Source organism: Pan troglodytes, chromosome 10 (assembly GCF_028858775.2).
Source record: "Pan troglodytes isolate AG18354 chromosome 10, NHGRI_mPanTro3-v2.0_pri, whole genome shotgun sequence".
NCBI classification, from domain to species: domain Eukaryota; kingdom Metazoa; phylum Chordata; class Mammalia; order Primates; family Hominidae; genus Pan; species Pan troglodytes.
Genome location: NC_072408.2, coordinates 62,059,521 through 62,087,047, shown reverse-complemented (window position 1 = coordinate 62,087,047; position 27,527 = coordinate 62,059,521). Strand labels below are relative to the sequence as shown.

At 36.4% G+C, this 27,527-nt stretch overlaps 1 protein-coding gene across 3 annotated transcripts in view; it reads right to left on the bottom strand.

Annotated features, from left to right (window-relative positions):
* Positions 1 to 27,527, bottom strand: part of SYT10 (synaptotagmin 10) — a 68,978-nt gene that overhangs the window by 12,833 nt on the left and 28,618 nt on the right. For all 3 annotated transcript variants that reach the window (XR_673435.5, XR_673434.5, XM_528725.7), the window contains exons 3-4: positions 22,988 to 23,555; positions 1,359 to 1,479 (exon numbers count right to left, since the gene is read on the bottom strand). Coding sequence is in view for 1 of the 3 variants with exons in the window: in XM_528725.7 (XP_528725.3) it covers positions 1,359 to 1,479; positions 22,988 to 23,555 (689 nt within the window). In the remaining 2 variants the exon portion in view is untranslated. The remainder of the gene's footprint in view (positions 1 to 1,358; positions 1,480 to 22,987; positions 23,556 to 27,527) is intronic.

Genomic DNA, 27,527 nt, shown 5'->3' with positions numbered 1-27,527 from the left:
TGCGCTCCTCCGATGAAAAGTTTCATATAAATAAAATGTAATCTTGCACTTAATTATAACTTTGATGTTGTTTTCTTGTCTCAAAATTTGATCTCTTTTCATACATAGTAAAAAGGAGTAGAATAAACAATTTGCAGAGTACACTGTTTATCTTAAATTCTTCAACATTTACTGACCCAAGACTTTTTCACCAAAATTAATGTAGAATTTACTTGTTCTACTTTCACATACACACTATGTATCGCAAATTTTAAAAAGCGAACATCATGACATAGCTCAAAAATCCATGATAGACAGATATACAATAAGTAGTGTCTCTCTCATTTGTCTTCATCCCTCTTCATCCCTTAGTTTTTGTATATCACTTCAGTATTTTTAATACAGATATTAGCAATATGAATATATATTCCAAATTTCCCCATTCTTACACAGAAGGGTGCATAATATTCATGTTAATTTTTTACCTCCTTTTTAAAATTCACTTGTACATCCTGGAGCTATTTCCACACCAGAACTTACAGCTCTCTTATGTTTTTTTGTGATGCAAATTTAGGTTTTGTTGTTGTTCTGCAAAACCACAAATTATAGATCTTCCCCAAATGTCATCCTTTATTTCCACCACGATTTCTTATTTCTGTTTACTACAACAAATACCTACCAGTCTCCCTACTGTTCCCTTATCATTTTTCTTCCACAGAGCTGTGCCAGTGTTTATGTATTAAATTCTAAGTAATTACCCAGAACTGCAGTGAATTAAATAAAGGGATGAAGAAGGATGATGTATCTTTATCTTTTTATCAAAGTTAGCACAAGAAGAATTTCCTTCAAGAATTTCTTTCAGAATCTTCAAGACGCATTAATTTATTTTATTATTTATTTCAGACCCTACAGATGTACAAATTTTTAGTTAGGTGGAAAAAATGCAAATGCAAATGATAGTCGTGGAACATGGCTATTTCTCTGCAGATCAGGTGAGGGGAATAAATTCAGACTAAACATATCTTCACATGGCCTCACTCATCGCTTAAGCCTAAGAATCTTCCTTTATAAACAACTGACTAGCTGAAAGTAGGGGAGTAGATGGTAAATTATGTATTTTTGAGACAGTACTAAATTGGTAGTGGAAGAAATAGAAACAAGAACCCAAATTCAGATCTATTTGATAACACCTTTTAAAAATTTCATAATGATAACATATATAAAAGAGATGAATTGGAACATTTAAATTTGTAATCTTTTTTTTCTTTTGTAATACTCCCATTATAGACAAATAATTCAGTAGTCATGTATCATTTTTAGATACATGAAATATTTCATTTGAGATTGTGCCCTTGGTCCTATGGCCATAGTGTACATACCTGATGAGCCAGTAATATCCATCGCCTTCAGATTTCTGCACTTAATGACTGTCAATGTCATACGCCCAGCCGTCGGCAAGTAACAAAGGGAAAACATGATTTCACCCAGGTCTATACTTTCCTAGAAAGGCAATCGGCATGTTAGCAATTTCAAACATTGAAGGGTGAAAACCAAAAATAATGAAAGATGTTGAATACAAAATCATTTTAGTAGAATCCTGGAATGTCATTTTAAATTGTTTTATTGAGGATAATACAGATAACACTGCAAGAAAGCTATTCTGAATGCAGTAAGCAAAAAGAGTGTATCCCAGTTGCTTATTTGCTATCTCCACTAGTATTTACAACAAGAATCTCAAACAACATAGTCAAAACCAGACTACTGATTCCACCCATGCCCCATCATCTTCCAAAACTGATTCTTCTGTCAGTGTTTCCGCAATCAACAAATGGCATCATAATTCACCCAAAGGCTGAAGCCAAAAACCCAGTAGTGACTATTATTCTTTTATCCTCACCCTATGAGCAACCCATGGGCAAGTCCTGTCTACACTATCTACAAAATATATCCCAAATCAGTGACTTTCTTTTCAGCTCTACTACTGCCATTCAAGCCACCATCACCACTTGCCAGGATTACTTCACTAGCCTCTAAAACAAAATTCTCATTCCAGAAGTTAATCTTCACACAGCAAGGTGATCATTTATGAAATGCAAATCTCTTGCTTAAAACTGTTTAAGGGATCACAACTGCAGTGGAATAAAATCCAAACTCCTTACCCTGGCATGTAAGTGGAATAACTTCAAGTCCTGGTGTACCTGGGACATTCCTGGTTTATACCTATTATTACGGTGTAATTATTAAAAACATCCCCGTCCACATTTGTTTTTTGAGACAGAGTCTCGCTCTGTTGCCCAGGCTGGAGTGCAGTGGTATGACCTCGGCTCACTGCAGCCTCCACCTCTGTTCAAGCAATTCTCCTGTCTCAGCCACCTGAGTAGCTGGGATTACAGGCATGCAACACCACACCTGGCTAATTTTTGTATTTTTAGTTTCGACTGTTGGCCAGTCTGCTCTCAAACTCTTGACCTCAAGTGATGTGCCCACCTCAGCCTTCCAATCTGTCCACATTTAAATATGTCTTTGTTTGGCTAATACATTAGAACATCACACACATTAGGTTTATGTCATCTGGGCCCTACCTTTCTCTCTAACATTTTTTCATTCCTTTCCCCTCCAAGGTCTGATGCAGACACAAATGTCTTTCTGTGTGTGTGTGTGTGCATGTGTGTGTGTTACTCAAACAAATGAAGTTTGTTCCTGCTTTGGGGCCTCTGTGTGTTTTTTTTCCCTTTGACTAGTACTTCTTTCTCTTAAATCTTTATATGGCTGACTTCTTACCATGCAGAACTCAACTCAAACAGCATCTCTGCAGTGGGGTCTTCTCCCATCATTCATTCTGAGACTGTACATCCTTCATATCCTATACTCACCTCACTCCCAGACCCTTCACATATTTTTGTAGTACTTATTGTCTGGTATCATCTTTAAATTCTTTTTTGTTTTCCTGACTCCCAGATATAACACCCAGGAGAGCAGGGTTCTTGGCTGTCTTACTTTCTACAACATACTGAAGTGCATGGTGCATAGCTGATACATACCAGTTCATATTTTTTGAAGAACTGAATACGTTATTTAATTAATCTGGATAAAACTTGACCTGTTTTGTTTCATTTTTATAAAGCAGAACTGTCCACAGTACCCTGATATAGATTTATATGTGGTCTTTGACTGCATAGATGGTGGACAAATGAAAATGAATGTGGACAATGGGCAATTTAGGATGCTCCTTAAAGAGCTGTTTACAGGATTCAATGAAATCATGCCTGGTAAGAAATTTGTGGCAGGTTTAGTTTTGGGGGAAATAACTCGCTGATTATGCACCCAGGTCCACAGAGCTGGGGTCTTAAACTTTTTTCATGATACACTATTAACATCTATTGGGCTTACTCATATAGCTCAGGTTCTGATTTACATGATTCTCATGCCTTTATTCATGGTCTAGAAGTTGTACAGACCAGTAATTCAGAGAAAAAACTAATTAAATTTGTGTTTGACCCCCAGTTTTCTACTTTCTAAAAGTGAGGTCCTGGGAAATTCAATTAAGTTTTTAATCTCCAAAATTTCATTTTCAAATTGAGAATAACGTTCACTTCACAAGGGTTGTAAGCATTAAAGGAGATAATGTAAATAAAGCATAAGGCACTTTATACAGGGTTTGGCATGTGTTAAGGAATGATGTTTTGTTTACTACTGTATTGCTAGCACATACAGCAGTGTCTTAGACATATCAGGCATTCAGTAAGTACTGGATATATGAAAAGCTTAATAATGGAAGTGATTAGTATTGCAAGACCATTAATAAACAAAAACTATTTCGAAAGAAAGGTATATCCAACTGGATATCCTTTGGGCTAGTGGATTGCTGTAGACCAAAAATAGTGAGCAAGATCCCATAGAAGAGGGTTGAGGAAAAACAGAAAGAGCACAGCCTACTGCTGAAGAAGGAACATCCTTCTCTTCCTTCTAACATGGTTTTTTTTTTTTTTTTTTTTTTTTTGAGACAGGGACTCTCACTCTGTCACCCAGGCTGGAGGGCAGTAGTGCAACCATTGCTCATGGCAGGCTCAACCTCTCGGGCTCAGGCGATCCTCCCATCACAGCCTAGCTGGGATTATAGGCATGTACCACCAAGCCTGGTTAATTTTGGTATTTTTTGTAGAGACAGGGTTTCACCATGTTGGCCAGGCTGGTCTTGAACTCCTGGGCTTAAGCATCTACCTGCCTCGGCCTCCCAAAGTGCTGGGGTTACAGGCGGGTCCAATCTCACACATGCAATGTGGAGATGGGGAAATTAATAGCAGTAAGTCTAGTGAAGACAGCAAGTAAAAATAGCTACAAAGACACAAAACTGCTAAAAAAAAGAAGCAAATATTCTAAAAAGAATAGCAAATTGGAATCATTTTGTATTAGGGGTATTAAACAATAATAATGCCTCAGTAACTTAAACTCAACATTTTATTACAGACTTGAACAGTAATTAATATTTAAAGTAATGACCTTGAGTCATCAAGGTAAGGAAATGTATCCTATATATTCTGTTCAAGAAAATAGAGACATGTATACTATTTTTCAGGATTATTTTTATCCAAAATGCTTAAAATGTTTAAAGTGGTATTATAATTTCAGCTTAAAATGAGTAAGGCTTTGAGTTTCTGAAAATTGCGTGTAGTCTCATTTTTCTACAATTTTATATAAACATGAGTTTCCCATATCAACCTCTGAAAAATTCTTGTATTTTGGGGCAAATAACCATTTGAAAGCCTGTTATAAAGTCTAGGATGCAGTATTCCATAAAATTTATTTCGGGTAAGAAGATTTTTATTCCATTCTCATACACACTAATTTATTTCGCTGAACAATCACAATAATAATCTTCAGAGTTCCTACTTGGAAAAGGAGCATATGAAAAAAGGGTAACACTGAAGCTGGCTCAGAGGTTATAAATTTGATTTCTTCATGCTGGCTCCACCAGAATGGAGCTGGGTAGATAAAGACCATTTTTTGATGATTGGCTATAGTCAACCTCACAGACTGAGTCACAGTTATAAAGTTTTTTCCATGTAGTCTCTTTCCAAAGTAAAAATAAAAGTCAATGGAAAGATAAATTGACATGCAAATATTTGCATTGCACATCCTGTTACAGGACTAAATAGTAAAATCAAGCTGTAGCAATGGAGTGTAAGAGATGGAGAGAAGGCAGATTAAAGCCTCCATAACTAGAAGGTCTATGAACCAAGAGTAGTATTCCTGGAGGAAAATAATCATTAGGTTGGGCTTAAAGAATTAACCAGATGGGACTTCACAGGGTGATGAGGAATAATGCTGTATGTGAGTACTACGATTATACTCAGAAATAAAAATGGTCAGTACGCATTGAGAAATATGGAGTTTGGAAACATGTTAGAGGAGAGTTAGGCTTGATGTAGTTGTTTGATGTCTTCTATGGGCAAGGTGTTGGCGACATGAAAGGGTGGGAGCTTGGCAGAGTGGAAAGGGCGTAGGTTCCTGGGTCAAAAAAACTGGAGTTAAAAATACCAAATCTTCCACGTTCTATTCCCAAGCACATGGCAAAAATACTTGACCTCTCTGAGCTTGAGTTTAATTGCAAATAAAATGGAGACTATAATAAGTAACTCGAAAGGTAGATATCAAACATGTAAAGTGCCTGGTGTAAACAGGCACTCAAAAACAATAATGATGTTAATGAAAATAATATTTGAAAAAAAATTTCTTTATCTTGAGTAGGCTAGATTAGGATGAAAAAAGACGTAAGAGAGAGAGGCCATTGAAGTAAAGTTGGTGTGGGAAGATGTTGGCTGAGGAAAAGTTTGAATTCAGTGATATATTAGGAAGTAAGAATCATTAACACATATTGAAAAAAAAACTAAACAAACAATTGGTTGCTGTGGTGATAGCAGTCATCACATCAACTTAGCACCTTCAGTGCAGGCTGTCTTCCACATTTCCTTGGTGGTAAGAAAACAGATGATTTTCTTCACACTGTTAAAAGTGAGATGTAGAACTAGATCAAATGAGCTTCTTCATCAAGTTACTAGTCCTTCATCCACCTGCCCACACAATAAGCTACAACAAAATACAGACCCAGAGTGAGTCTATTGGATTCAAACCACTGTAAAATGTATTTCTCCCTGACCTACACTTCTCATTCACCTGGAATTTAACCTTGAACAAGCTACTTAACCTCACTTGACCTCAGTTTCCTTGGTATAACATGAGGTGCTCAAAGAGATGAGCTAATTTATTTTCCAGCTCTAAAATTTTGTAATTTTAAGCACTGGTAAAAAATGAGAACTAAATAACACATAGAGTTTAGGCATGTTGGAGAATGTCTGGTCAAGCCCTTTCAGGCTTTGTTTGCTATAGCCCTGGCAGAGCCTCCTTGAAAAGACCACAAACAATCACTGATGTGAACAGATAAATTTATAGGTCAAGAACAAGTAGTCATAAAAAGTGGCTATCATTTAAACTTCCAGATAATATGCTAGAGGAGGAAGGATCCAATCCTCAAGGCTGAGCGTATCAGGCTTGATCTAGTTGGGGATTCATGAGGAAAGGCCATACGGGATAATAAATGTGCAATGTCATTTATATGATCTTCTGGCTCTGCTAAAATTCTCAAGAGGATTATCTCATGTGTGGTGGACACGCAGGATATACAATATGAAGTCCAAACTATTTGACATGACACATGTGGCCCCTACTAATCTAGTCTCTACATTTTTTTTCTGCCGTCATCTTACAAATTTTTTGTTATGCTCCCACAACCCAAAAACTCCACCCTCCATATATATATAAAATAAATAATTTGCAAGGTAGATAGCAAACATGTAAAGTGCCTGGTGTAAACATATATATATGTATGTATATATGTATGTGTATACACACACACACACATAATGTCTGGTCAATCTCTAAACTTTCATTCATTCATTAGCACGGTCATGTTTACTGAGTGCATAAAAAATGCCAGGCACTCTTCTAGTCATGAAGAAACACTGACAACTAAGACACAATTTTTCTCCTCCTAGGGCTTATATGTGATTTTGGACAAGTTACTTAACCTTGAAGAACACCACACAATTAATTAGGGGACAAGCTTTAACGATAACACAGGTCTGCATAAGGTTAAATTACGTTTTTTTTGTTGCTGTTGTTTTTTTGTTTTTTTTTGAGACGGAGTCTCCCTCTGTTGCCCAGGCTGGAGTGCGGGCAAGATCTCAGCTCACTGCAACCTCTGCCTCCTGGGTTCAAGCAATTATCCTGCCTCAACCTCCTGAGTAGCTGGGATTACAGGCACATGCCACCATGCCTAGCAAATTTTTGTATTTTTAGTAGAGACGGGGTTTCGCCATGTTGGCCAGACTGGTCTTGAACTCCTGACTTCAGGTGATCTGCCCACCTTGGCCTCCCAAACTGCTAGGATTACAGGCGTGAGCCAACGCCTGGCTGCTTATTTTTTTATTTTTTTAATCTTGTTTTGTAAACGTTTTCTAGAGAGATACTTGGATTTTAATTATGGGAAGAGCGATGAAAGATATTTGATTCTTTCCACGACGATCTAGGAGGGCATTAGAGGTGGGTGACAATGTAAATGATGAAAAATGAGTAAAGGCAAAGGGAATTAGAAACAGAGGGGTCAGCTTATAAGGAGGCTGTGAGGGGAGGCTTAGAGTGCTCAGTGATGACCAGAAGGTCAAACAGAAAGCACTGGCTCTGGCAATGCCAGAGTATGATTTGAATGGCAACACAGTGGCCTTATTCTAAATGGCCTCTCCTCAGGAGCACATAATCAAATCACCTCTGGCTGTCTCTGCAGTCAGGATGAGATCCATTTTTATGGCTAATAACAATTATGTGGAGGGGTTGCAGTTATATTTAAAAGGGATAATATACAAAGACAATATATGTCAGAGTGCAGTTTGCAGCCTGACACACAGTAGGTGCCAGAAAACATACTACTTTTCTTTTTTGCTCAAAACCATGTTTCTGAGGTCAGTGATTATCATAAGGTGAATGTTCATACAAAAGCTTACTAAATGAGTAAATAAATAATAAGGTATCAGGCCAGGTCATGACTTCCGTTAGTTGCAGGAGAGGCATCTACTGTTTGAAGGAGTGAAAGCTACCAGCAACTAGAAAACAAGTGACGAAGACACTTTTTACCGGTGTTGTGGTTTGTGTGAATGAAATTTCCTAAAATTGTGCAAGTGCTTGCCCACGTAAGATGACCTTGAGAATACAATAAACCAGTCATAATAGTTTTGAGCCATTTAAAGATACATGCAAGGTTTGGGGAGCTACAGTTAGAGGATACTTATCTATTAGTTTTATTGGACCTTATTTCTCTATAGAGCTCTCTAGTCTTGTGTGATATGGGATTATGTTTGCTGTAATTCTATAGCACACTAAAATTTCAGAATCAAATGTATCCCTAAGGTCTGTAAATTGCTCTTTTTCCTTACATATCTGGTAATTTCCCCCAGCCAGCCAGCACATGCAGTCTACTGACTCTAGATGGCAAATGGGAGGGAGGAAGAAGCAATTTGATGGAGTACAATTAGGAAATGTAATTAACATTGTAACCCTTTTCCAGTTTCTAGCCCACTTTCCCCTTTTCCTTCAAAGAACCACAATTTTTGCACAACACGCCCTCCCTGCCTTTCCTCTTCCTCCCAGTGATTCTGATTCAATCAGGTTTCATTGTGTTCCATAGAGGTCAGGGAAGATACAGGAAAAGGAGGCTTCTATCACAAAACCTAGTGAGATTATTGGATTTTTTACATCATATTTTCATTATTCACTCTTTTCTGCCTTCTCTACTTGAAGATAAAGAAAATGCTCACCAGGTGCCTTTTAGCAGGACCTCCTTGTGTTTCTGCACGAAAGAAGGAATGAATTTTATACTAAGCACATAATCTTAAGCATTGTGCTTGGCCATGGCACTAAATCCAGGTGAAGCATAGCTGAGGTCAGGGCAGGAACGGGGCAAAGAACATGGCTGTGTTAGAGACAGGATAATTACAAAACCCCTCTGGGCATTAAGCGATTAACAGCAACCACCCAGAGCTACTATTGCCAGGACACTGTTTAAGAATGCCCACGTTTCTGCTCAATGGGAGATCCATTTTCAGTTCCCTTCCAAATGGGAAATAACTACTAGTTTGGTGCAAAAATAATTGTGGTTTTTGCCATTTAAAAAAAAAAAAAATTGCAAAAACCGCAATTACTTTTGCACCATCCTCATAGATGCCAGAATGGTTTAGCTCTTGTCCTATCCAACACAACCATGGACTTTAGCTATCAGGAGCCACAAAGTGACAGAGCTGAGGCTTTAAAACAATCCTTCCTTGATTTAACTAATCAAGTCTCAAAATTAGCTGTGTAATGAAGACAGTGAAGTAAGAGGGAATAGCCCAACATAGATACTGAGACAAGTGCAACTTGAGACACAAAAAAAGGATACAAATTTCATAACAACTCTTCTCTTCCTCATACTGGTTAAGAGATAATCATAAGCTTCTGGATGCAAAAAACCAGAGACTTATTCTCAAACTTCCATCATCATTTACAGATAGGGGCATGAAAACCTGTGTAATAAACTATATACAACTCTCCTTAGACTGTTTGATGCTTTTAAATATTTTTACAAAATTCTTAAAGGAGTCCCTGTAAGTATTGCTGTATATAGACACCTAGACTGGATGAACTTGGCTCCACTATTTTAGAGTCTATCTTAAATTGATTGACATTGTTCCACTTCTTGCTCTCAAAGTTTCTTCTCCACGTAATAGCCACAGATCTTATTGATTCTAAGGGAGTCTATGGCTCACTTCTCAACAAAAGCCATCAATAGCCTCAAATGTCACTCAGAATAAAACCCAAAGCTCTTTCCATGGCCTGAAGACTCTAGATGACCTGACTCTCGGCTATCTCTCTGATTTCATCTCCCATCACTCTCATCAGACAGTTCTTATCTGAGCACTCTATCTAGGGTGGCCCCCACTCCACTATAACTGCCTAGTTCCTGCCCTGCCTCATGTTTCATATAGTACGTGCCTTCATTCATGTGCATATTGTATATTTCCTTCATTATTATCTGTCTTCTTTTCTAGAATGTTGGCCTTATAGAAAAGGAACACTTTATGTCCTAAGACGCTGGGAAGAGTGTCTGGTAAACAGGAGAACTAAATAAAAGTTTGCTGGGTTGATGGGTGTAAGATCCTTGCTCCTCCCTATATAAGTAGATTATACATTAGAACATTAGCAGTCTACTTGTTATGATAACAGTGTGTTTGGGCACAATTTTCTGTGTCCAGTTATCTACACGCTTCCGTAGACTGGTATTTGATAGGTGCCAGCTTCCTTTTACTTACCATGGGGTGTGAGATGATAGATATTGAAAAATCTAAAAGCACTGTAAAAGCATGAATAAAATGGGTATCCAGTCAGTAAGGTCTCTGGTTTACTGAATTAAATGTGCAGGACTTAATGCAATATGTGTCATGGCATAGTCTTGTATAATATTGCCACATTTTGTTCATTTTTTAAGATTTAGGAAAAGAGTTAAGGCATCAGTATCTCTCATTCATTTTTTCAAAATATGAGGGTAATACATTTAAGAAATCTAAATATTAGGGCAAGAACTTTAGGACATGGAAGTAGCTGGGATATTAGCAGTCGAGCGGATAACAAGAAGGTGTTTTCTCTATGTGCAACATGCTAGCATGTCAGGGATAACTGACAATTAGAAACTTTAAATTTTACAAACATTTTACATTTATTATCTAATTTTACTTTCAAAATATTCCTGTTGGGTTGATATTATTACAAATCTCTTTTTGTGGATGAAGAAATAATTTCAGAAATGTTAAGCAACTTATTCTAAGCGATACAGCTAAAGGTAACCGTCCCAGGATTCTAATGAAAGGATACTCATTAGCATTTTAATTCCTGTACTTTCCTACTTTACTCTGTGGCTTTACCTAATAGAAATAGTGCTTACACAGGCACGGTGGCTCACGCCTGTAAACCCAGCACTTTGGGAGGCCAAGGCGGGCAGACCATGAGGTCAGGAGATCGAGACCAACCTGGCTAACATGGTGAAACCCCGTCTCTACTAAAAACACAAAAAAATTAGCCGGGCGTGGTGGTGGGTGCCTGTCGTCCCAGGTACTCGGGAGGCTGAGGCAGGAGAACGGCGTGAAGCCAGGAGGTGGAGCTTGCAGTGAGCCGAGATCACGCCACTGCACTCCAGCCTGAGCGACAAGCGAGACTCCGTCTCAAAACAAACAAACAAACAAAACAAAACATAAAAAGAAATAGTGCCTACAATTTTAGTGGCCAGAAAAACAAAATTGTTTTTGTGGTCTTAGATTTCAAAGCCAGCAGATAAGGTACTATATTTCTTTGAAAAAGTTTTTTATAAATTAGAAAATCAGATACTTGATTTATAGCAAACTGCTTAATGCAGCCTGTTACAGAGGAGGAGAAGAATTATTCTGAACATTTGCATTTAAAAAGCATCTGCATATTCTTGTCACTATATGAGTGTGTTAATAACTAATAATAGTTATACTGGTTAAATGCAAGGAAGAAATAGAACAACTTTTAACAGTATCTTTGGAACCTCACTAAATTCCTAGAACTTACATTAGGGAGCTAAATAGCTTCTCTTTATCTCCTACAACCTTCAAGCATTAAAATACACCAGGACACAGCTGATAGAATAATAACCCAAATATGGATTTTTTTGTTAATTCCATCTAAAAGAGAAAAATTGCCTGTACATTTTCTGAAATAACATTGACTCCAATTGATTTTTAAAACAAGGCAAAGAGAAGCATTGCTTAGTTCTCTATGCATATCAGTCACAGTTTTACAAGACAGATTTGACAGGATTATAAGTTTTAAAGGCCTTATGCATATGTTTTTGCCACAAGTATTATGTTACAAATTTCTGTAATTCAAATTATATTAGTTTTGGCAATTCCAATTCTGTAAGCCAATAGTTGGACTTCCGTGTTTCACAAGAAAATTCATTTCTTTTCCTTTCTCTTTAGTATATTTCAAATATGGTAAAACTCTAATATCATTCAGGGCAAACAACTGAACTAGAAATGAAAGATTTAAAACCTAGTTTTGGCTCTTCTACTAATCAGCTTTGTGAATTTTAATTATTTTCTTAACATCCTTGGGCTTCAGTTTTCTAAACTATAAAAAGAAAGGATTAAACTTGGACTCTTTACCAATTCTAAAATAATGATTATATGATCTAGACATGAGACTCTCAAAATCCTGCCCAGAATATGCCCATGAACTTTTAAGGTAGTATGAAAAGACTTCTGACCTATTACAAATCTTATGCACTTTCTCTGAGAACAAGATCTCAGGTCATATTTAAGATATTGATTTTATTTATATACAATTATGTAAGTTGGGTATTTGATTATTCAACCTGAAAGCAACAAATTGGAGCAGTAAGGAATGCAGGAAGCATGCAAACTTATAACAGAGATGAGATATTTTAAATATAAGAGAACATTGGACAGAAATGAAAATCTGCTTTCTAAGTTTATATAATTAATGGTCACAAAGATCACTACTGTTAATAAAAGAGTAATTTACATTCAGAATACTCTAATTAAAAAGCAGAAACATCTGCGGCATTTTATAAGTATTTATATTTTAAATTTCTAAGGTAAGAAACTGGGAACATAAAAATATGTTTTGGAACCTATAAAATTAACACAGAGAGTTATTTTTTCCAGGCTACTCTTAATAAATGACCTATAATCTGTGTCTGAAATCTTAATTTTAAGAGGCAGAAATTCTTACTTTTTCAATTGCAATGAAATGTGGAATTCCACTTTTTTTTTTTTTGAGATGGAGTCTCGCTCTGTTGCCAGGCTGGAGTGCAGTGGCGTGATCTTGGCTCACTGCAACCTCCACTTCCTGGGTTGAAGCAATTCTCCTGCCTTAGCCTCCCAAATAGCTGGGACTAGTAGAGACGAGGTTTCACCATGTTGGCCAGGATGGTCTCAACCTCTTGACCTCGTGATCCACCCACCTCGGCCTCCCAAAGTGCTGGGATTACAGGTGTAAGCCACCGTGCTGGGCCCAGAATTCCACATTAAGGAGATCCTTTGAAGTTCTTTATGTAATAAAGTGTAGAGTGTTTTAGCAATGATCACGGCTCTTTCTAACTTTCTGTGGTTGAAGCCTTGTCTTATCATCAGCCTTTGAAGGACTAATTTGATTTCTCCTAAGGTAATGAGCACATAGATATACAGACACATACACAGCATGGTCCAGAAAGGTTATAGGAAATTAGCCAGTTTGTAATTAGGAAACATTTTCTTTCTTTAGAGTATCAGTGAGGGATCCAGCAGGAAACAGATGGCACACACAAATCAGAGTAATTCCAGAGGGCTTCATGAAGGGCTACTCACAGAGATGTGAGCTGGGAGGAGGAACCACAAGAGACAGTTACCCTGGAGTGGTAACAGCAGAGGCTGTCATGACCACTAGGACTTAAACAGCAAGTGGGGACAGTTACCTGGATTCAGAAAGAAAGTGGTCAGAAAAAAGGCCTGCTTTGAGAAAAACTGTACCCTCAGATGAAGGGCATAGACAGCCTGAGGTTTTCTTGCAGGGGAAGACAGCAATGGACAGAAATATATTTCCCAAGGTCATTCTTCCGCCCTTTCTGTCTTGCCTCAGGACAGAAAGTCTGAACCAAACCGACCAGCCTTTTGAGGCACCAAACAGGGTAGAGAACAGCAGACACTGAACCTAAAGACACACCTAGGAGATATCCAGCATCTTCAGCTTCTGAGGTTTTATAAGATGCAGACTGGTGAGGGAACAGAGGGAACAAAGTGCCTAATGGAAAGGGAAGAGAGCCCTCTTCCCCTAGGAAGAAGCCCAAGGAGCCCCCTTCCTTGGGAGAAGTCTGACTTTCTCAAGGAAGAGAATATGAATCTGAGTTGAGAATAAAAAGATGAGTGAGGCTTCCCAGGCAGAAACAGGGACAATGGACATTTCAGGCAGAGGTATCAGTCAATAAGAAAGCTTGTGGGCCTGGAAACCTATTGCTTTGAGTGAGGTGAAATTGATGCAGATAAGTCATATAGGAGAGTGGCAGAAATGAATAGGGAAAGTTAGAACTAACTGCCAGTTCATAAAGAATAGGTAGAGTCAGAAATTGGAAGGGATGGGAAGGATAGGCAGTGGAATAGGGTGTTCAGGAGGGTGATACCCAGAGTGGAAGTGGAGAGAAATGAAGATGCCAAAATCCTCAATGAATGTGTGAAAAATAATTGGGATACTGTCTCCAGGTAGGAGAGGAGGTCCAGGCCAGACGGCATTATGAGTATACACATCATACATTATAAAAAGAAGCAATAGTATCAGGCCGGGCGCGGTGGCTCACTCCTGTAATCCCAGCACTTTGGGAGGCTGAGGCGGGCGGATCATGAGGTCAGGAGATCGAGACCATCCTGGCTAACACAGTGAAACCCCATCTCTACTAAAAATACAAAAAATTAGCCGAGCGTGGTGGTGGGTGCCTGTAGTCCCAGCTACTCGGGAGGCTGAGGCAGGAGAATGGCATGAACCTGGGAGGCGGAGGTTGCAACGAGCCGAGATCGTGCCACTGCACTCCAGCCTGGGCGACAGACTGAGACTCCGTCTCAAAACAAACAAACAAACAAAAAGCAATAATATCTACTCACTGAATCACAGCACACAGTAACTAAAAAGAATTAAAGGAACTCTGAAAACTTTCTGACTTGAATAGAAAAATGTAACACTTAAAATTATCCCTTATGATACTACTACTATGATATAATTTTTAGCATCAAGGTCTTTATTCCTATTTAATATGATAGCTATCTAAACAATAACCAAAAATCTACCATAAAATATATCCTATGGCATATATGGAACATTTACAAATATCCAACTCTGCTAATCACTTATGTTATTTAGTCCTAACAACAAACTATGGTTAGCCTTCTCATAATTCCCATTTTACAGATACTATAATTAACACTTAGAGAGATTTAGTAACTTGGTCAAGCCATACACAGATAAGTGACACAGCAGGAGTATAAAGCAATGTGGGTTTGTTACAGAGACTTCATTGCTTCATTAAGCACTTACAGGCTACATTGCCTCTAACTACAGACACAGAGAAAGAGATAGTCTCAAGGATATAGTGGGGAAGCTAGATGGGAGTTATAATCTTTACCAGTACAACCATGTAGGAATTTAAATGGGAAATTATGTAGATGCGATGAATTTAGGCAAAAAATCATCCTTTTGCTTTTCAAACAACCCCAAATATTATGACTAAAATACGGTTGGGAGCTATTCCTTAAGTGGCTGATTGATACTCATTTTCGAATGACACCCTTCCAATGAGTCTATCACTGGAAGCACATATCATACTGTGCTTACCCAGCAATTCTAGATTTATCTAAAAAGCATGGCATCAATGCTGAATTACATTTAAAACTGGTGGCACAAATTTAAGTTTCAGATTTTCATTAACTTTGACTTTTTTGTTTTCTAAAACAGAAGGCTGTAATCAATGTTACAGGAAGCTGCTCTTTAAACTGCTAATAAGAGGCTAATATAATAATTGTTGTGGGCTATTTTATAGCCGCTTACCTACAATCTTTCCCATGAAAGTAAAAGTAGTCAAAACACACTGATCAGACAACAAAACCTTGTTCTCTAAATGTGCATAGATGTGATCTAACCTGAAAATAACATAATAAATTATGATGATTTATTTAATATTATTCATGAGACAAAGCTCCTTTAAGTAGGCTGGCTGAGTGAGGCAGATGTTAAGGCCAAGAAAAATCATACTTTGGGAACTGAACTCTCTTGGTCTTATGATAGCATATGAAGGACTCTACTATTTTTAAACTGAAGTTAAATTTAATTTTAAATTAACATAGATGCTTCCCATCAATTCTCGCAAAGTAAAAGACCTTACATACAGGTTCATGGAATTTACTTTCATCATTTGAGTTAATCTATCATCAGTTACTGGTGGCCCATAAGCAGACGTGTAATCTGTGACACACCAAGGCCAGGTTTATCGCAGAGATGAAACAGAAAACTAGGAATGTTCATAGAGGAGCAGATGTGGGTTCATTGTCCCAACCTGCAGGTCGATAGCTACAGTACTGACTGTTACACCCCAGGAGACCTGGTAAGACAGACAGCCCCTGACCAGAAAGGTTTGCTCCCTACTGCCCCACTTTCCATCATACTCTTTTCCTTAAAATAAAACTGGAATTTTGCCACTCTTTAAAATGTTATTAGCTGACACATATTTCATAGTTAATGAACTTTAGAAGATAATTCATTGATAGCTAAATGGGAAAAATATATAGTATTATTCTGATCCTATGATTGATCCAGGATGATTGGGGGTAGAATTAAAAATACACCTCTAGATTAAAAATAATTTTAAATATTAAAAAATTTTAGTAATGTGTAATAAAATATGTTATTTCAAACTGAAGCTCAGCAGGTGCATCCAATACTCTGAATTGCTGATACAATGAATACAACAGTTCCTTTGTACTTGTCCTGTCAAGGTGTACTCTTTCAAACAATACCTGACAGATGCTTAGTTAGAATATAATAGATTCATTTTATAACTGTAACCAGGTCAATGTGATATACACAAGCAACTTCCTTACTTGCAAGAATTTTAAAGTGTGTAGAACACAGTTGGTGCAAAAAAAAAATTTTCATTGAATAGGTAAGTAAATAAATACATACGCAAATGAAGGTAGTTCTGTTAAAAAAAAAGGAAATCTTTTCCTTGTCTACCTATATTTCCAATGGCTTCTTGAGTATGCATAGGAAAACTACATTTAAATATTGAAAATACATTAGTCTTGGTCAGGTGTGGTGGCTCACGCCTGTAATCCCAACACTTTGGGAGGCCGAGGCAGGCAGATCACCTGAGGTCAGGAGTTCGAGACCAGCCTGGCCAACACGGTGAAACCCCATCTCCACTAAAAATACAAAAATTAGCTGGGCATGGTAGCACATGCTGTAATACCAGCTAATTCAGGAGGCTGAGGCAGGAGAATTGCTAGAACCTGGGGAGGTGGAGGCTGCAGTGAGCCGAGACCACACCACTGAACTCCAGCCTGAGGGATAGAGTGAGATTCTGTCTCAAAAAAAAAAAAAAAATAGTCTTTATAGTGATTGACTTTCTAACAAAATTCAACATAATGTTATGCATAATAGCTTAAACATAAAATGTATATAAAGCCACATGCTGCAAATCATTCTTTTTCTATAGTCATTCATCCAGTTTCTACCATATATTCATTCTATCCAGTTGCCAATAGGTAACTTCTACTACTAAATTCCTGTGTGTCTTTACATAGACTTTTTTGTATATATAACTGAATATGAATATGTATTTCTCCTTTACATTTCAGAAATAGCAGCATAGGGTACACACTGTTTTTTAATATGATTATTCCCTATGCTGGAGATGTTTCTATGCTCGTATTAGAGGTGGTTGGCTTGCCAGATTTGTGATATATAGTAGGGTGATTGCTAAAGTGAAAACTAAATTTTTGCACAGAATGAAGATTCACCTTTATTGTTTCTTTTGTCAGTATCAAATTTCAAAACAATTGCTACTTCCTGAAAAATATTAATCCTTCATATATAATTTATTATTAATGAAATCATAAATACAAAATATATGCCTCTTGTTTCAACCTGATAACATTTTTCTTAATAAATTTAAAATGTTCCTGCTTGATTTCATGTATATATGGCTGCCATACCCTGAATATTAAAAAGAATTTGTCTACAAAAAGTAGCTAACATTAACAAAGTACACCTAAGCATATCCTTGTTTATTTGTAATCAATAGGGTACAACATCCCATTGTTTTTTCCTCTGGTAGTGGTAGATCTGTATTTATACATCTCTACACTTAATCTCATATGAAAATTTGCTATGTTAAATAACATTCAAAAAGCATTTATTCATTAACCACTAAGCACTCATACTATGTAAGGGATGCAAGAGATACACAAGATGATTTCTGCTTTCCAGAAGCTCAGAGTCTAGTGGCAGACATAAGACAAATACCTGCAGAATGTTTAAATAAGTGCAGCAGACAATGGTTCCATTAGCATATATTAGCTTCTTTCCATTCTCATTGCTACCAGCCTCAATAGGCTTTGTCCATCTCATCTTGTCTGTGGTGTTAGATTCCTACCTGAGCACTACATTTCACAATCTCCCACTCTGATCCATTGTACACGTGGGTTGCCATATGAGATAATGGCTTCAGTGATTTCACTCTTCTAATAAAAAACAAAACAAATAGAAACTCCTATGACATTAAATGTCCTCTTGATTATAGATTAAATATAACATTCTGGTTTGGGTTCCCTTTAGTCTCTTCATTTCATATTCACACTTCACTTTTCTGCCCTCTGAAAACATGCTACAGTCTTGATTTATTTCCTTTTCCTCATGCTGTTTTTTTCTTCAAGAATCATCCAACACTTTTCTTCAGAATTCTATCATCATGGAAAGGCAATGTGAAATATTTTCATATGGGATATAGTCTGTACCAAAATTGTGTGTGTAGATAAGACCACATTTGTGGAGGCTATCAGGAAACAATTATATAATAATTTACACTGAGGCATATACTTTATTTCTTTGTTATTTGTCTCCTTTGTTAAAGTCCTTGAGTAAAACTTGTATTTTACCAGTCTTTCTGTCAATTTTAGAACTAAACTTTGTTCACAGGAAGTTCTCAGTAAATATTTATGTAATCAAATTAAAGTTATTTGAATCAAATGCAGTAGAACAGAAAATTTTAGAGAATGAACTGTTCTAGGAAGATTTTTTTGGGTAAGATCTTGCACAGGCCTTTGGACCTGTGGAAGAAAATATGACAGAGACTCTGTAATGAAAATTTGTAGGAATGAGACACTTAAGACCTTAAAAACAACAATCACAAAAGCCGCTAGTCTGATTTTCCTAGAGTCTTATTTTCAACAATTATGAGATATAATTATATAATTAGCATGAAGAAGGAAAAAGAGAGCCATGGCATTTACAACAATATGATAATAAAGCAAGTCTTAATGATTCTGAGAAGAATCATTAAAAATTAAAGATACACCAGCTAGTGCTTTTCAAACTGATAGCAAAATGGTATTTTTTTCCCCAGTAAATTTTGGTCTAAATTACATTGGAGATTTGCAATTATACAAAGGTACTCTTTAAAAATCTCATAAATGATTATTTCAAATAAAAACTTTAGTTATAAGAGTTCTTAAAATTATAAAGTTATAAGAATTATAAGAATATTTATATTTGTCATTATTGTCTCTTAATCTGATAGTCTTTTTTTTTTTTTTTTTTTTTTTTTGAGACAGAGTCTCACTCTGTTGCCCAGGCTGGTGTGTAGTGGTGCCATCTTGGTTCACTGTAGCCTCCACCTCCCAGTTCAAGTGATTCTCCTGCCTCAGCCTCCCAAATAGCTGGGACTACAGCTGCTTGCCACCATGCCCAGCTAATTTTTTATTTTTAGTAGAGACGGGGCTTCACTCACCATGTTAGCCAGGCTGGTCTCAAAATCCTGACCTCAGGTGATCCACCCCCCTCGGCCTCCCAGACTGCTGGGATTACAGGCATGAGCCACTGTGCCCGGCCAATAGTCTTTTAATCCAGTATTTATTTTATTTGTTACATAAACTCTTTTATGTCTGTGTCTGCATAGTTTGATTTGCCTCTGTAGGTTTCCGCAGGACTTAAACAAGTGAGAGCATATACTACATTTCTTTTTATTTATTTCCTCTTATTCTCCATTTTTCTAGAAGACTCAATAATTTCTGCATGAAATTCTTAAAAATTAATGACGTGTGAATAGAAAAAGAAAGTTTCTTAATGAAATTTCCACCTACATCATTTTTTTTTCATTTTTACTAATAAGAAGATGTAACATTGCTTAATGATTTTTCAAATGCTGAACAGAAATTTTAATTAAATACTACCCTAACCATAATATTTGGCCACACAGTCTAGAAATTTAGGTTTCATTATTATGTTCCCAAACAAAAACCCAGAAGCAATATTCTGAACAATGTGTGGTTCAATGTTCTAGTTAAAGGAGAATGCCCTTTTATTAGAATAATCTAAGAATACATTTTATTTTCTGCCTACTTCTTTTTATATTCAGAATTCTGAAATGAGAATGTCTGCAGATGTGGCAGGTGGAATAAACGTAGCCCCAAAGATAGGCATGTCCTAATTCCTGGAATCTGTGACTAATGTTACTTAAATGGCAAAAGGGGCTTTGTGGATGTGATTAAGATTATGGATTTTAAGATGGGGAGATTTTCCTAGATTACCCACTGGGGCCCAATATAAGGCAATGAATGCCTGTGGCCTCTAGAGTCAGGAAAATGCAAGAAAATGGGTCTCCCCAAGAGCCTCCAGAAAAGAATGCAGCCCTGTCAACCACATTCATTGTATTTAAGTTAGTAAAATCCACGTCAGATTTTTATTTTTATTTTTATTTTTTTTTGAGATGGAGTCTCGCTCTGTTGCCCAGGCTGGAGTGCAGTGGCTGCGATCTCAGCTCACTGTGACCTCCGCCTCCCAGGTTCAAGCAATTCTCCTGATTCAGCCTCCCAAGTAGCTGGGATTACAGGCATGTGACACCAGGTCTGGCTAATTTTTTGTATTTTTAGTAGAGATGGGGTTTCACCATGCTGGCCAGGCTGGTCTTGAACTCTTGACCTCGTGATCCACCCACCTTGGCCTCCCAAAGTGTTGGGAATTACAGGCGTGAGCCACCACACCTGGCCCCATGTTAGGTTTCTAACCAAACTGTAAAATGTTTGTGTAAGACTAAATTTGTGGTAATTTCTAACCAAACTGTATTTCTAACCAAACTGTAAAAGATTTCTAACCAAACTGTAAAATGTTTGTGTAAGCTAAATTTGTGGTAATTTTTATAGCAGAAATAAAAACTAACATACAAGGCATATGGGAGAGTTGCAAATAAATTTAAGTAATTTATTAATATTTACCAAACAATGAATAAATATTATTAGCAATGAGAAACTAAAGTTTCCACAAGGAACTCCTACTTTTTTCTAAGTAGAACCAGTTTGGAAAACGTATGAATGTTTAAAAAAAAAAATCACAATCAATCTCCTAGTCGATTATACTAATTTTTTAGATTTCATTGGCAGATTATTTACCTCTGAGCCTGAATATATGTACATAACATACTTTACTTTTTTATAGAAATGTGTTTGTTGCAACCCTAGTACTTAGAGCATGCCAAACATATATAGGTAAATATTTGTTGAATAAATAAAAAGTAATAATAAGACTGAGGAATCAAGAGAAATAATCTAACAATTAATTGCCATCTGCATTTGTAGAATTCTAGAAGGTGTTATTTTTAAAAACAATAAAAATTAGTATTCATCATGTTTTCCCCGTGGGAATATAGGTAATAAAATGAACACAAATGTGAAATCAAAAGAGCCCCACTGTGCATTTGAAATATGATCCCCTTTCAAAATTCCTTCTTTGTTCCTTAATAGATATTGCAATAGAGATTATGACACAAAAATCCAACAACCAAAAATGTTATAATGCTGGAATACAATATTGAACTGGCAGTATAAATTTTTAAATTAATTTATCCACATAATTTACAATGACAATATAATTATCCCATATACCGATTGTAATTAGTAAAACATTCATAAATGGAAAAACACGAGCTATTTTGAATTAAAAAATGCTTATATTTTAAATAATCCCTTGTCTCTGTTCAAAACTTCAACATTTTAAACTTGTAAGTTGCGATACAACTCAAACAAAAGACAGTAAATATGTAAAAACAACCTGATGGTAAAAAATTAAATGTTCCCATTTAAAAACTAATAAAGAAAACAATCTAACTTAAGAGATCACTCCTCTAATTCCACTTCTATAATTCTATACCGGACAAATAATCTTGAAAAAAAACAGATTTACAAAAAAAGAACATAAATTTTCATATAACAAAATTTATCCCTAACTCAAGTGTCTAACAGTAAGAAAATGGTTAAATGGATCATGTATTTCAACATCATGCACTAAAACAAATATAGAATGAAAGAAAATTGGCTTGAAAAAATTAAACTTAGTATGGTCTTAATATTTTAAAATATGCATAGCAAAAAGTTGGAAAGCAATATGCCAAAATATTAAATATAATTGGTAGCACTGTAGATTATTTTAATTTTATGCTACGTGTTTTTACTGTTTTTAAAATTTTCAGTACTAAAGTTGGTATTATTTTATAATCAGAAAAAGTATTTTGTAATGAAAAAGAAAAGTTTTAATGTAAACAATGATTACTTCTTGATCACTGATCATTTCATATATTGTAATTGTGTGTATTCCCTGAAAGCTTCTGAAATAATGGGTTGTTTCAGATCAAACCAAGGACTTTTCCAAATAGCATCAAAGTACATTTTAGGTTTGATCTGATGAATTATCTTAAATAATGAAGTCATTATTCTTAAAGAGTGAAATAATTTCTAAAATAATGAAAATAACAAAATTACCTTAAATAATGAAAGTCAATACTAACTGTGAGGAAACTCGGTGCTGCAGATAGGATATTTATATTACAGATGAATATTTTAAAGGAGAAATAGCCTACCAGTTCTGCTAATTTATAAGAGCTATGTTTTTTTATTTACACAATCACTAGGGTTACCAGTATATTCAGCATTAGGTGACTGAATTATTATTAGTAGAAATGAAATCCTACCTTTGCAGGATCTTAGACATAAATTCCATAACTCTGCAAGGCTTATTCCGATAATCTGGGTAATAATTAGTCACATAGCATTGTAAGTCAAATAAAAAACAATATATTGGTGGAATTACTACTTACTGTGGTAGCACAGTGAATATCTTTCCATACTGTGGCTTCCCTGGAGAGATCAGAGACTTCAAACAAATTATCGAGAATCACTTCCCCAATCATATCATGTCTAGAAAATCTGTCAAAATCATACACACTGAAATGTAGTTTTCGGTTGCTTAGTTGATCATATGCTACAGGAAACTGAAAAGTTTCATCAAATAGAGGATTTAAAGTCTTTCTGTGCACGCGGGTCTGAAATTTCTTTTTCCTATCTGGAAGAAGATACATCTTCACATAAGGGTCAGAAGTTCCTGTGAAGTCTTTAGCAGGGAGATCTAAAGCTTTGATAATTTTAACAACTAGAAGTTCATTTTCATAATCATACTGGAGGGTAAAGTTAAGTTTCCCACAGATTTTGACATCTTCGTTTTGGTTGCCCTCAGAGTCAACTGATTTCTGTTTGTAGAGTTCTGGCTTTATCCTCCCAATGCTGGTTGTTGTTTCTCCTCGTTGTAAAACAGGTTCTGTGCCCATGCTAAAATCAACACTGGAAACCTGCATTTGCCTCGGCAGGTGTCTTCGGAAGGAATTGTGGCTGAACACACACACATATACACAAAATCATTGAGGGAGATCATTTTGATGAGAATGTTATACAGTGACATATAAACTCTTCCCCACCCCCAGAATAGTGAAAAGATATCTATATCTACATAGACAGACATATACATATAATCAAAGAGGTTCTTTTGAAAAAATAAAGAAGTACAATATTCAAAAAGAAGTCTCCTAAAATTCCAGAACATCTGAAACACTTAAATGTTCTTTTTGTTTGTTTGTTTTATTTTGTTTTTTGTTTTTTGAGACAGGATCTTGTTCTGTCACCCTAGCTGGAGTACGGTAGTGCTATTATAGCTCACTGTAGCTTAAAACTCCTGAGCTCAAGCCATCCTCTGGCCTCCGCCTCCTGAGTAGCTGGGACTACAGGCATGTGCCACCACACCTGCCCAGTTAATTTTTAAATTTTTTGTAGAGACAGAGTCTTGCTATGTTGCCCAGGCTGGTCTTGAACTTCTGGGCTCACGCAATCCTCTCACCTCAGTCTCCCAAAGTGCTGGGATAACACAAGTGAGCCACAACACGTGGCTGGCCAATGTTAATTTTCATATGCTTTTGGAATTTTGTACTCTCAATCATAAGCACATAATTAAAAACAATTCTAAAGAAACATGATTAGCAAAAAAATTCAATATTCCACAGAAAATTGTGAATGTTATCAATCATCTGTGTCTATCTAGATGTAAGTATTATACAGACAAAATCATTCAGATGGCTGGTTTCTTTTCATCTGGATATTTGAGTCTCATGAATTTCACATTTTAGTGACTATAGTATTAAAATTAAAAACATGTTATAGGTCCACATTTTCTTATAATGAGTTGTTTCTAATTCTTAATCTAACTAAATACATATTTACTTTTAAAAAGAATATATAGTTGTGGCAGCCAAAAATGAGTACATTTTCTTTTTTTCAACATGCTGTGGTCTTCAGAAACTCTAAGGATAAAAACAAACGTAGAATTTTAGAATTTGAGCCCAACAAAACAAGTTTTTAAAAATTCAGACTGAATTTCCTATAGTCACTATTACTACTCATCTAGTCAACATTTCCAGAATATTAAATATATAAGCTTACTAATGTCTTCTACATGTGACTTGCATTAAAGATCTGCTGCTTTTATACTTACTCCATGCTTTCTGGCACGAACTGTGCCAAACTACCCATCTCCTCAAAGCTTAGTCCCACGTCTTTTGTTATATTTCTTGTCAGTCTGTCTATCAGACTAATCATCAGTTCTTGGACTATAATTATTGTCTTGAATCTGATGGTTTCTCAGATAAATCCCAGCTACATAAACTTCTAGTCCCGTATCTCTAAATTTCTAAGGAAGATTTCTAAACAGATGTCTTCATTTCTCCCCAAATGCAACCAAACTCATCATTTTCTCCCTTTTGCTTGCAAATCGGTTCTTTATCCCACAATCTCTGACAATAGCACTAATATTTTTTATCAGTCACTCATGCTTCCAAGAATGAAGTATGCTTTGAAGCATTCTCCCTTTACCCATAGGATTTACTCAGTTTTCTAAATCCTGTTGCTTTTCCTTTGAAACATCTCATATAGTTGTTCATTCCACTCCTTTTCCATTGCTGTGGAGTCCAGATCCTTATCTCCATATATTTTGCTTTCTCTAGTCACCTTCAGCTGGCTTTTTTTTTCCTTCCAGCTCTGTCTTATACTTAATACTCAGTCAGTGCACCCTCAGAACACTCATTTCAAAATACTTTATTCACTTCTGTTGTCTATTGCAGCAGGTCTACACCTGTTACAGCACTAAGTAATATAGATGACATTGCATGATTAATATTTGATTCACTGATGCACACACGAAGCTCGATTTCTTTTTTTTCGAAATGGGTTCTCACTCTGTCACCCAGGCTGGAGTGCAGTGACACAATCTTGGCTTACTGCAACCTCAACCTCCCAGGTTGCGGCGATTCTCCTGCCTCAGGCTCCCAAGTAGCTGAGAATAGAGGCTCCCGCCACCGCACCTGGCTAATTTTTGTATTTTTGGTAGAGATGGGGTTTCACCATGTTGGCCAGGCTGGTCTCAAACTCCTGACCTTAAGTGATCTGCCCACCTCCACCTCCCAAAGTGCTGGGATTACAGGCGTGAGAACATTGATTTCTTTTCTTTTTTTTTTTTTTTGAGACGGAGTCTCACTCTGCCGCCCAGGCTGGAGTGCAGTGGCGTGATCTCGGCTCACTGCAAGCTCCGCCTCCCAGGTTCATGCCATTCTCCTCCCTCAGCCTTCCGAGTAGCTGGGACTACAGGCGCCCCCTACCACGCCCGGCTAATTTTTTGGTATTTTTAGTAGAGACTGGGGTTTCACCATGTTAGCCAGGATGGTCTCGATCTCCTGATCTCAAAGAAGAGTTTACAAATTAGTGACCATCCAGAAGTGAGATGCCTGGCCACAATACCATTTGAGAAGTAGTGACATGAGCTGAGGATGTTGAACCTAGAAAGGAGAAGCAGTTGAAGAATAGGGTAAAGATGGATTAAGGCTAGCTGTCTTCTAATGCCCGAAGGACTGTCATGACAGCATTTAGGAATTTATGGAAGGTGCAGGAAGATAAACTTTAGCTTAATATAAAGGAACGTTTAAAATAATCTAGAGCTATCCAACACAGTGAAGTAGTGAACTTCCTCAAGCTGGAAATGTAGAACAAAGATTAGATGCTGAAGAAAAATATTTCTGCCTCACGTAAGATTTTGGCAAGTCTAGCATCTCACTTGAGGCAGGAAACATTAAGTGTTTTCTAACCTTAAGTTTATTCTGTGATTCTCTTTCATTCTATAGTCCTTCAGTAATTTTACGGGCCTAAATGTTTACAACGCAGTATCAATATTATGTGCATTAATAGAATGGAATTTGTTAAAATCAGAATTATAATCTAAGGTGTTGCCAAGTTCATTCTCTTACATTTAATTTGCTTATTTACTTTAACTGGACTGAACTGTTGAGCAGTAATTCAAAAAACACCATAAGAAGTGCTTAGGGCTGTATTGAAACTAATTCAACCTCTCTCTATGGTCCCCTTTCATACAGATAAGGAAGACAAACTGAAATGAGCTGTGAGAGTATCAGTAGCTCTGCTTGTTTCTACTGTACTATTCACAGACTTCTCAGACATTTGTTTAAAGGACCTATGGTTCAATACATATATTGCAAATTAAAGATTCAAACTAGTAAAGTGGTGGAAGGGTGTCACAGGTGAAACTAAACTACAGTGTTTTTGAAAGATCTCGTCCTCCACATTCTGCTCAGCTTCACCCGAAGAATGAGAAGCTTTAGTGTGCTGTCACAGAGAATTATATGGATAAAAGGAGAAAGTCTATGGAAAAATGATATTCCAATATCAGATTAGTGCTAAAGTATGCCAAGAATTAGAATATGAAAAAAATAATGTCAAATACAATTTGGAAGAAAATAAAAAATAATAATAAAAGATGGGAAAAAATACAGAAATATACACTAAAACATTTTCACAATAAAAAGTTAGGATGCCTTTGCTCTTCAGATGTTGCCAGTAAAAGCTAACATAGGAGTACTTATGATGTGGCAGGTAGGGTATAAATTCTTTATCAATTCAACTGAGCCTCATGTAACCCAATCAGGTACTTACTATTATGTTCCCCAATGAGGACACTGAGGCACAGAGAAGTGAGTAATGCATTCAAAGTCTTGCTGGTAAGCAGGTGCTAAAATTAAAATTTCACTGAGGCAGTCTGGGTCTAGTGGCCACACCCTTAACCACCATGCTATATATACTGTCATATTAATGGTTATCCTATTTGATTAAATTACTTCAAAAATCAATTATTCTACTAAATAACCATATAAAATATTAAAGTATCATTTTATATGCTTTTATATGTTTTCCACTTAAATATTATATATAACATAATTATGTAATCCACTAAGATCTCAAGTTTATTTG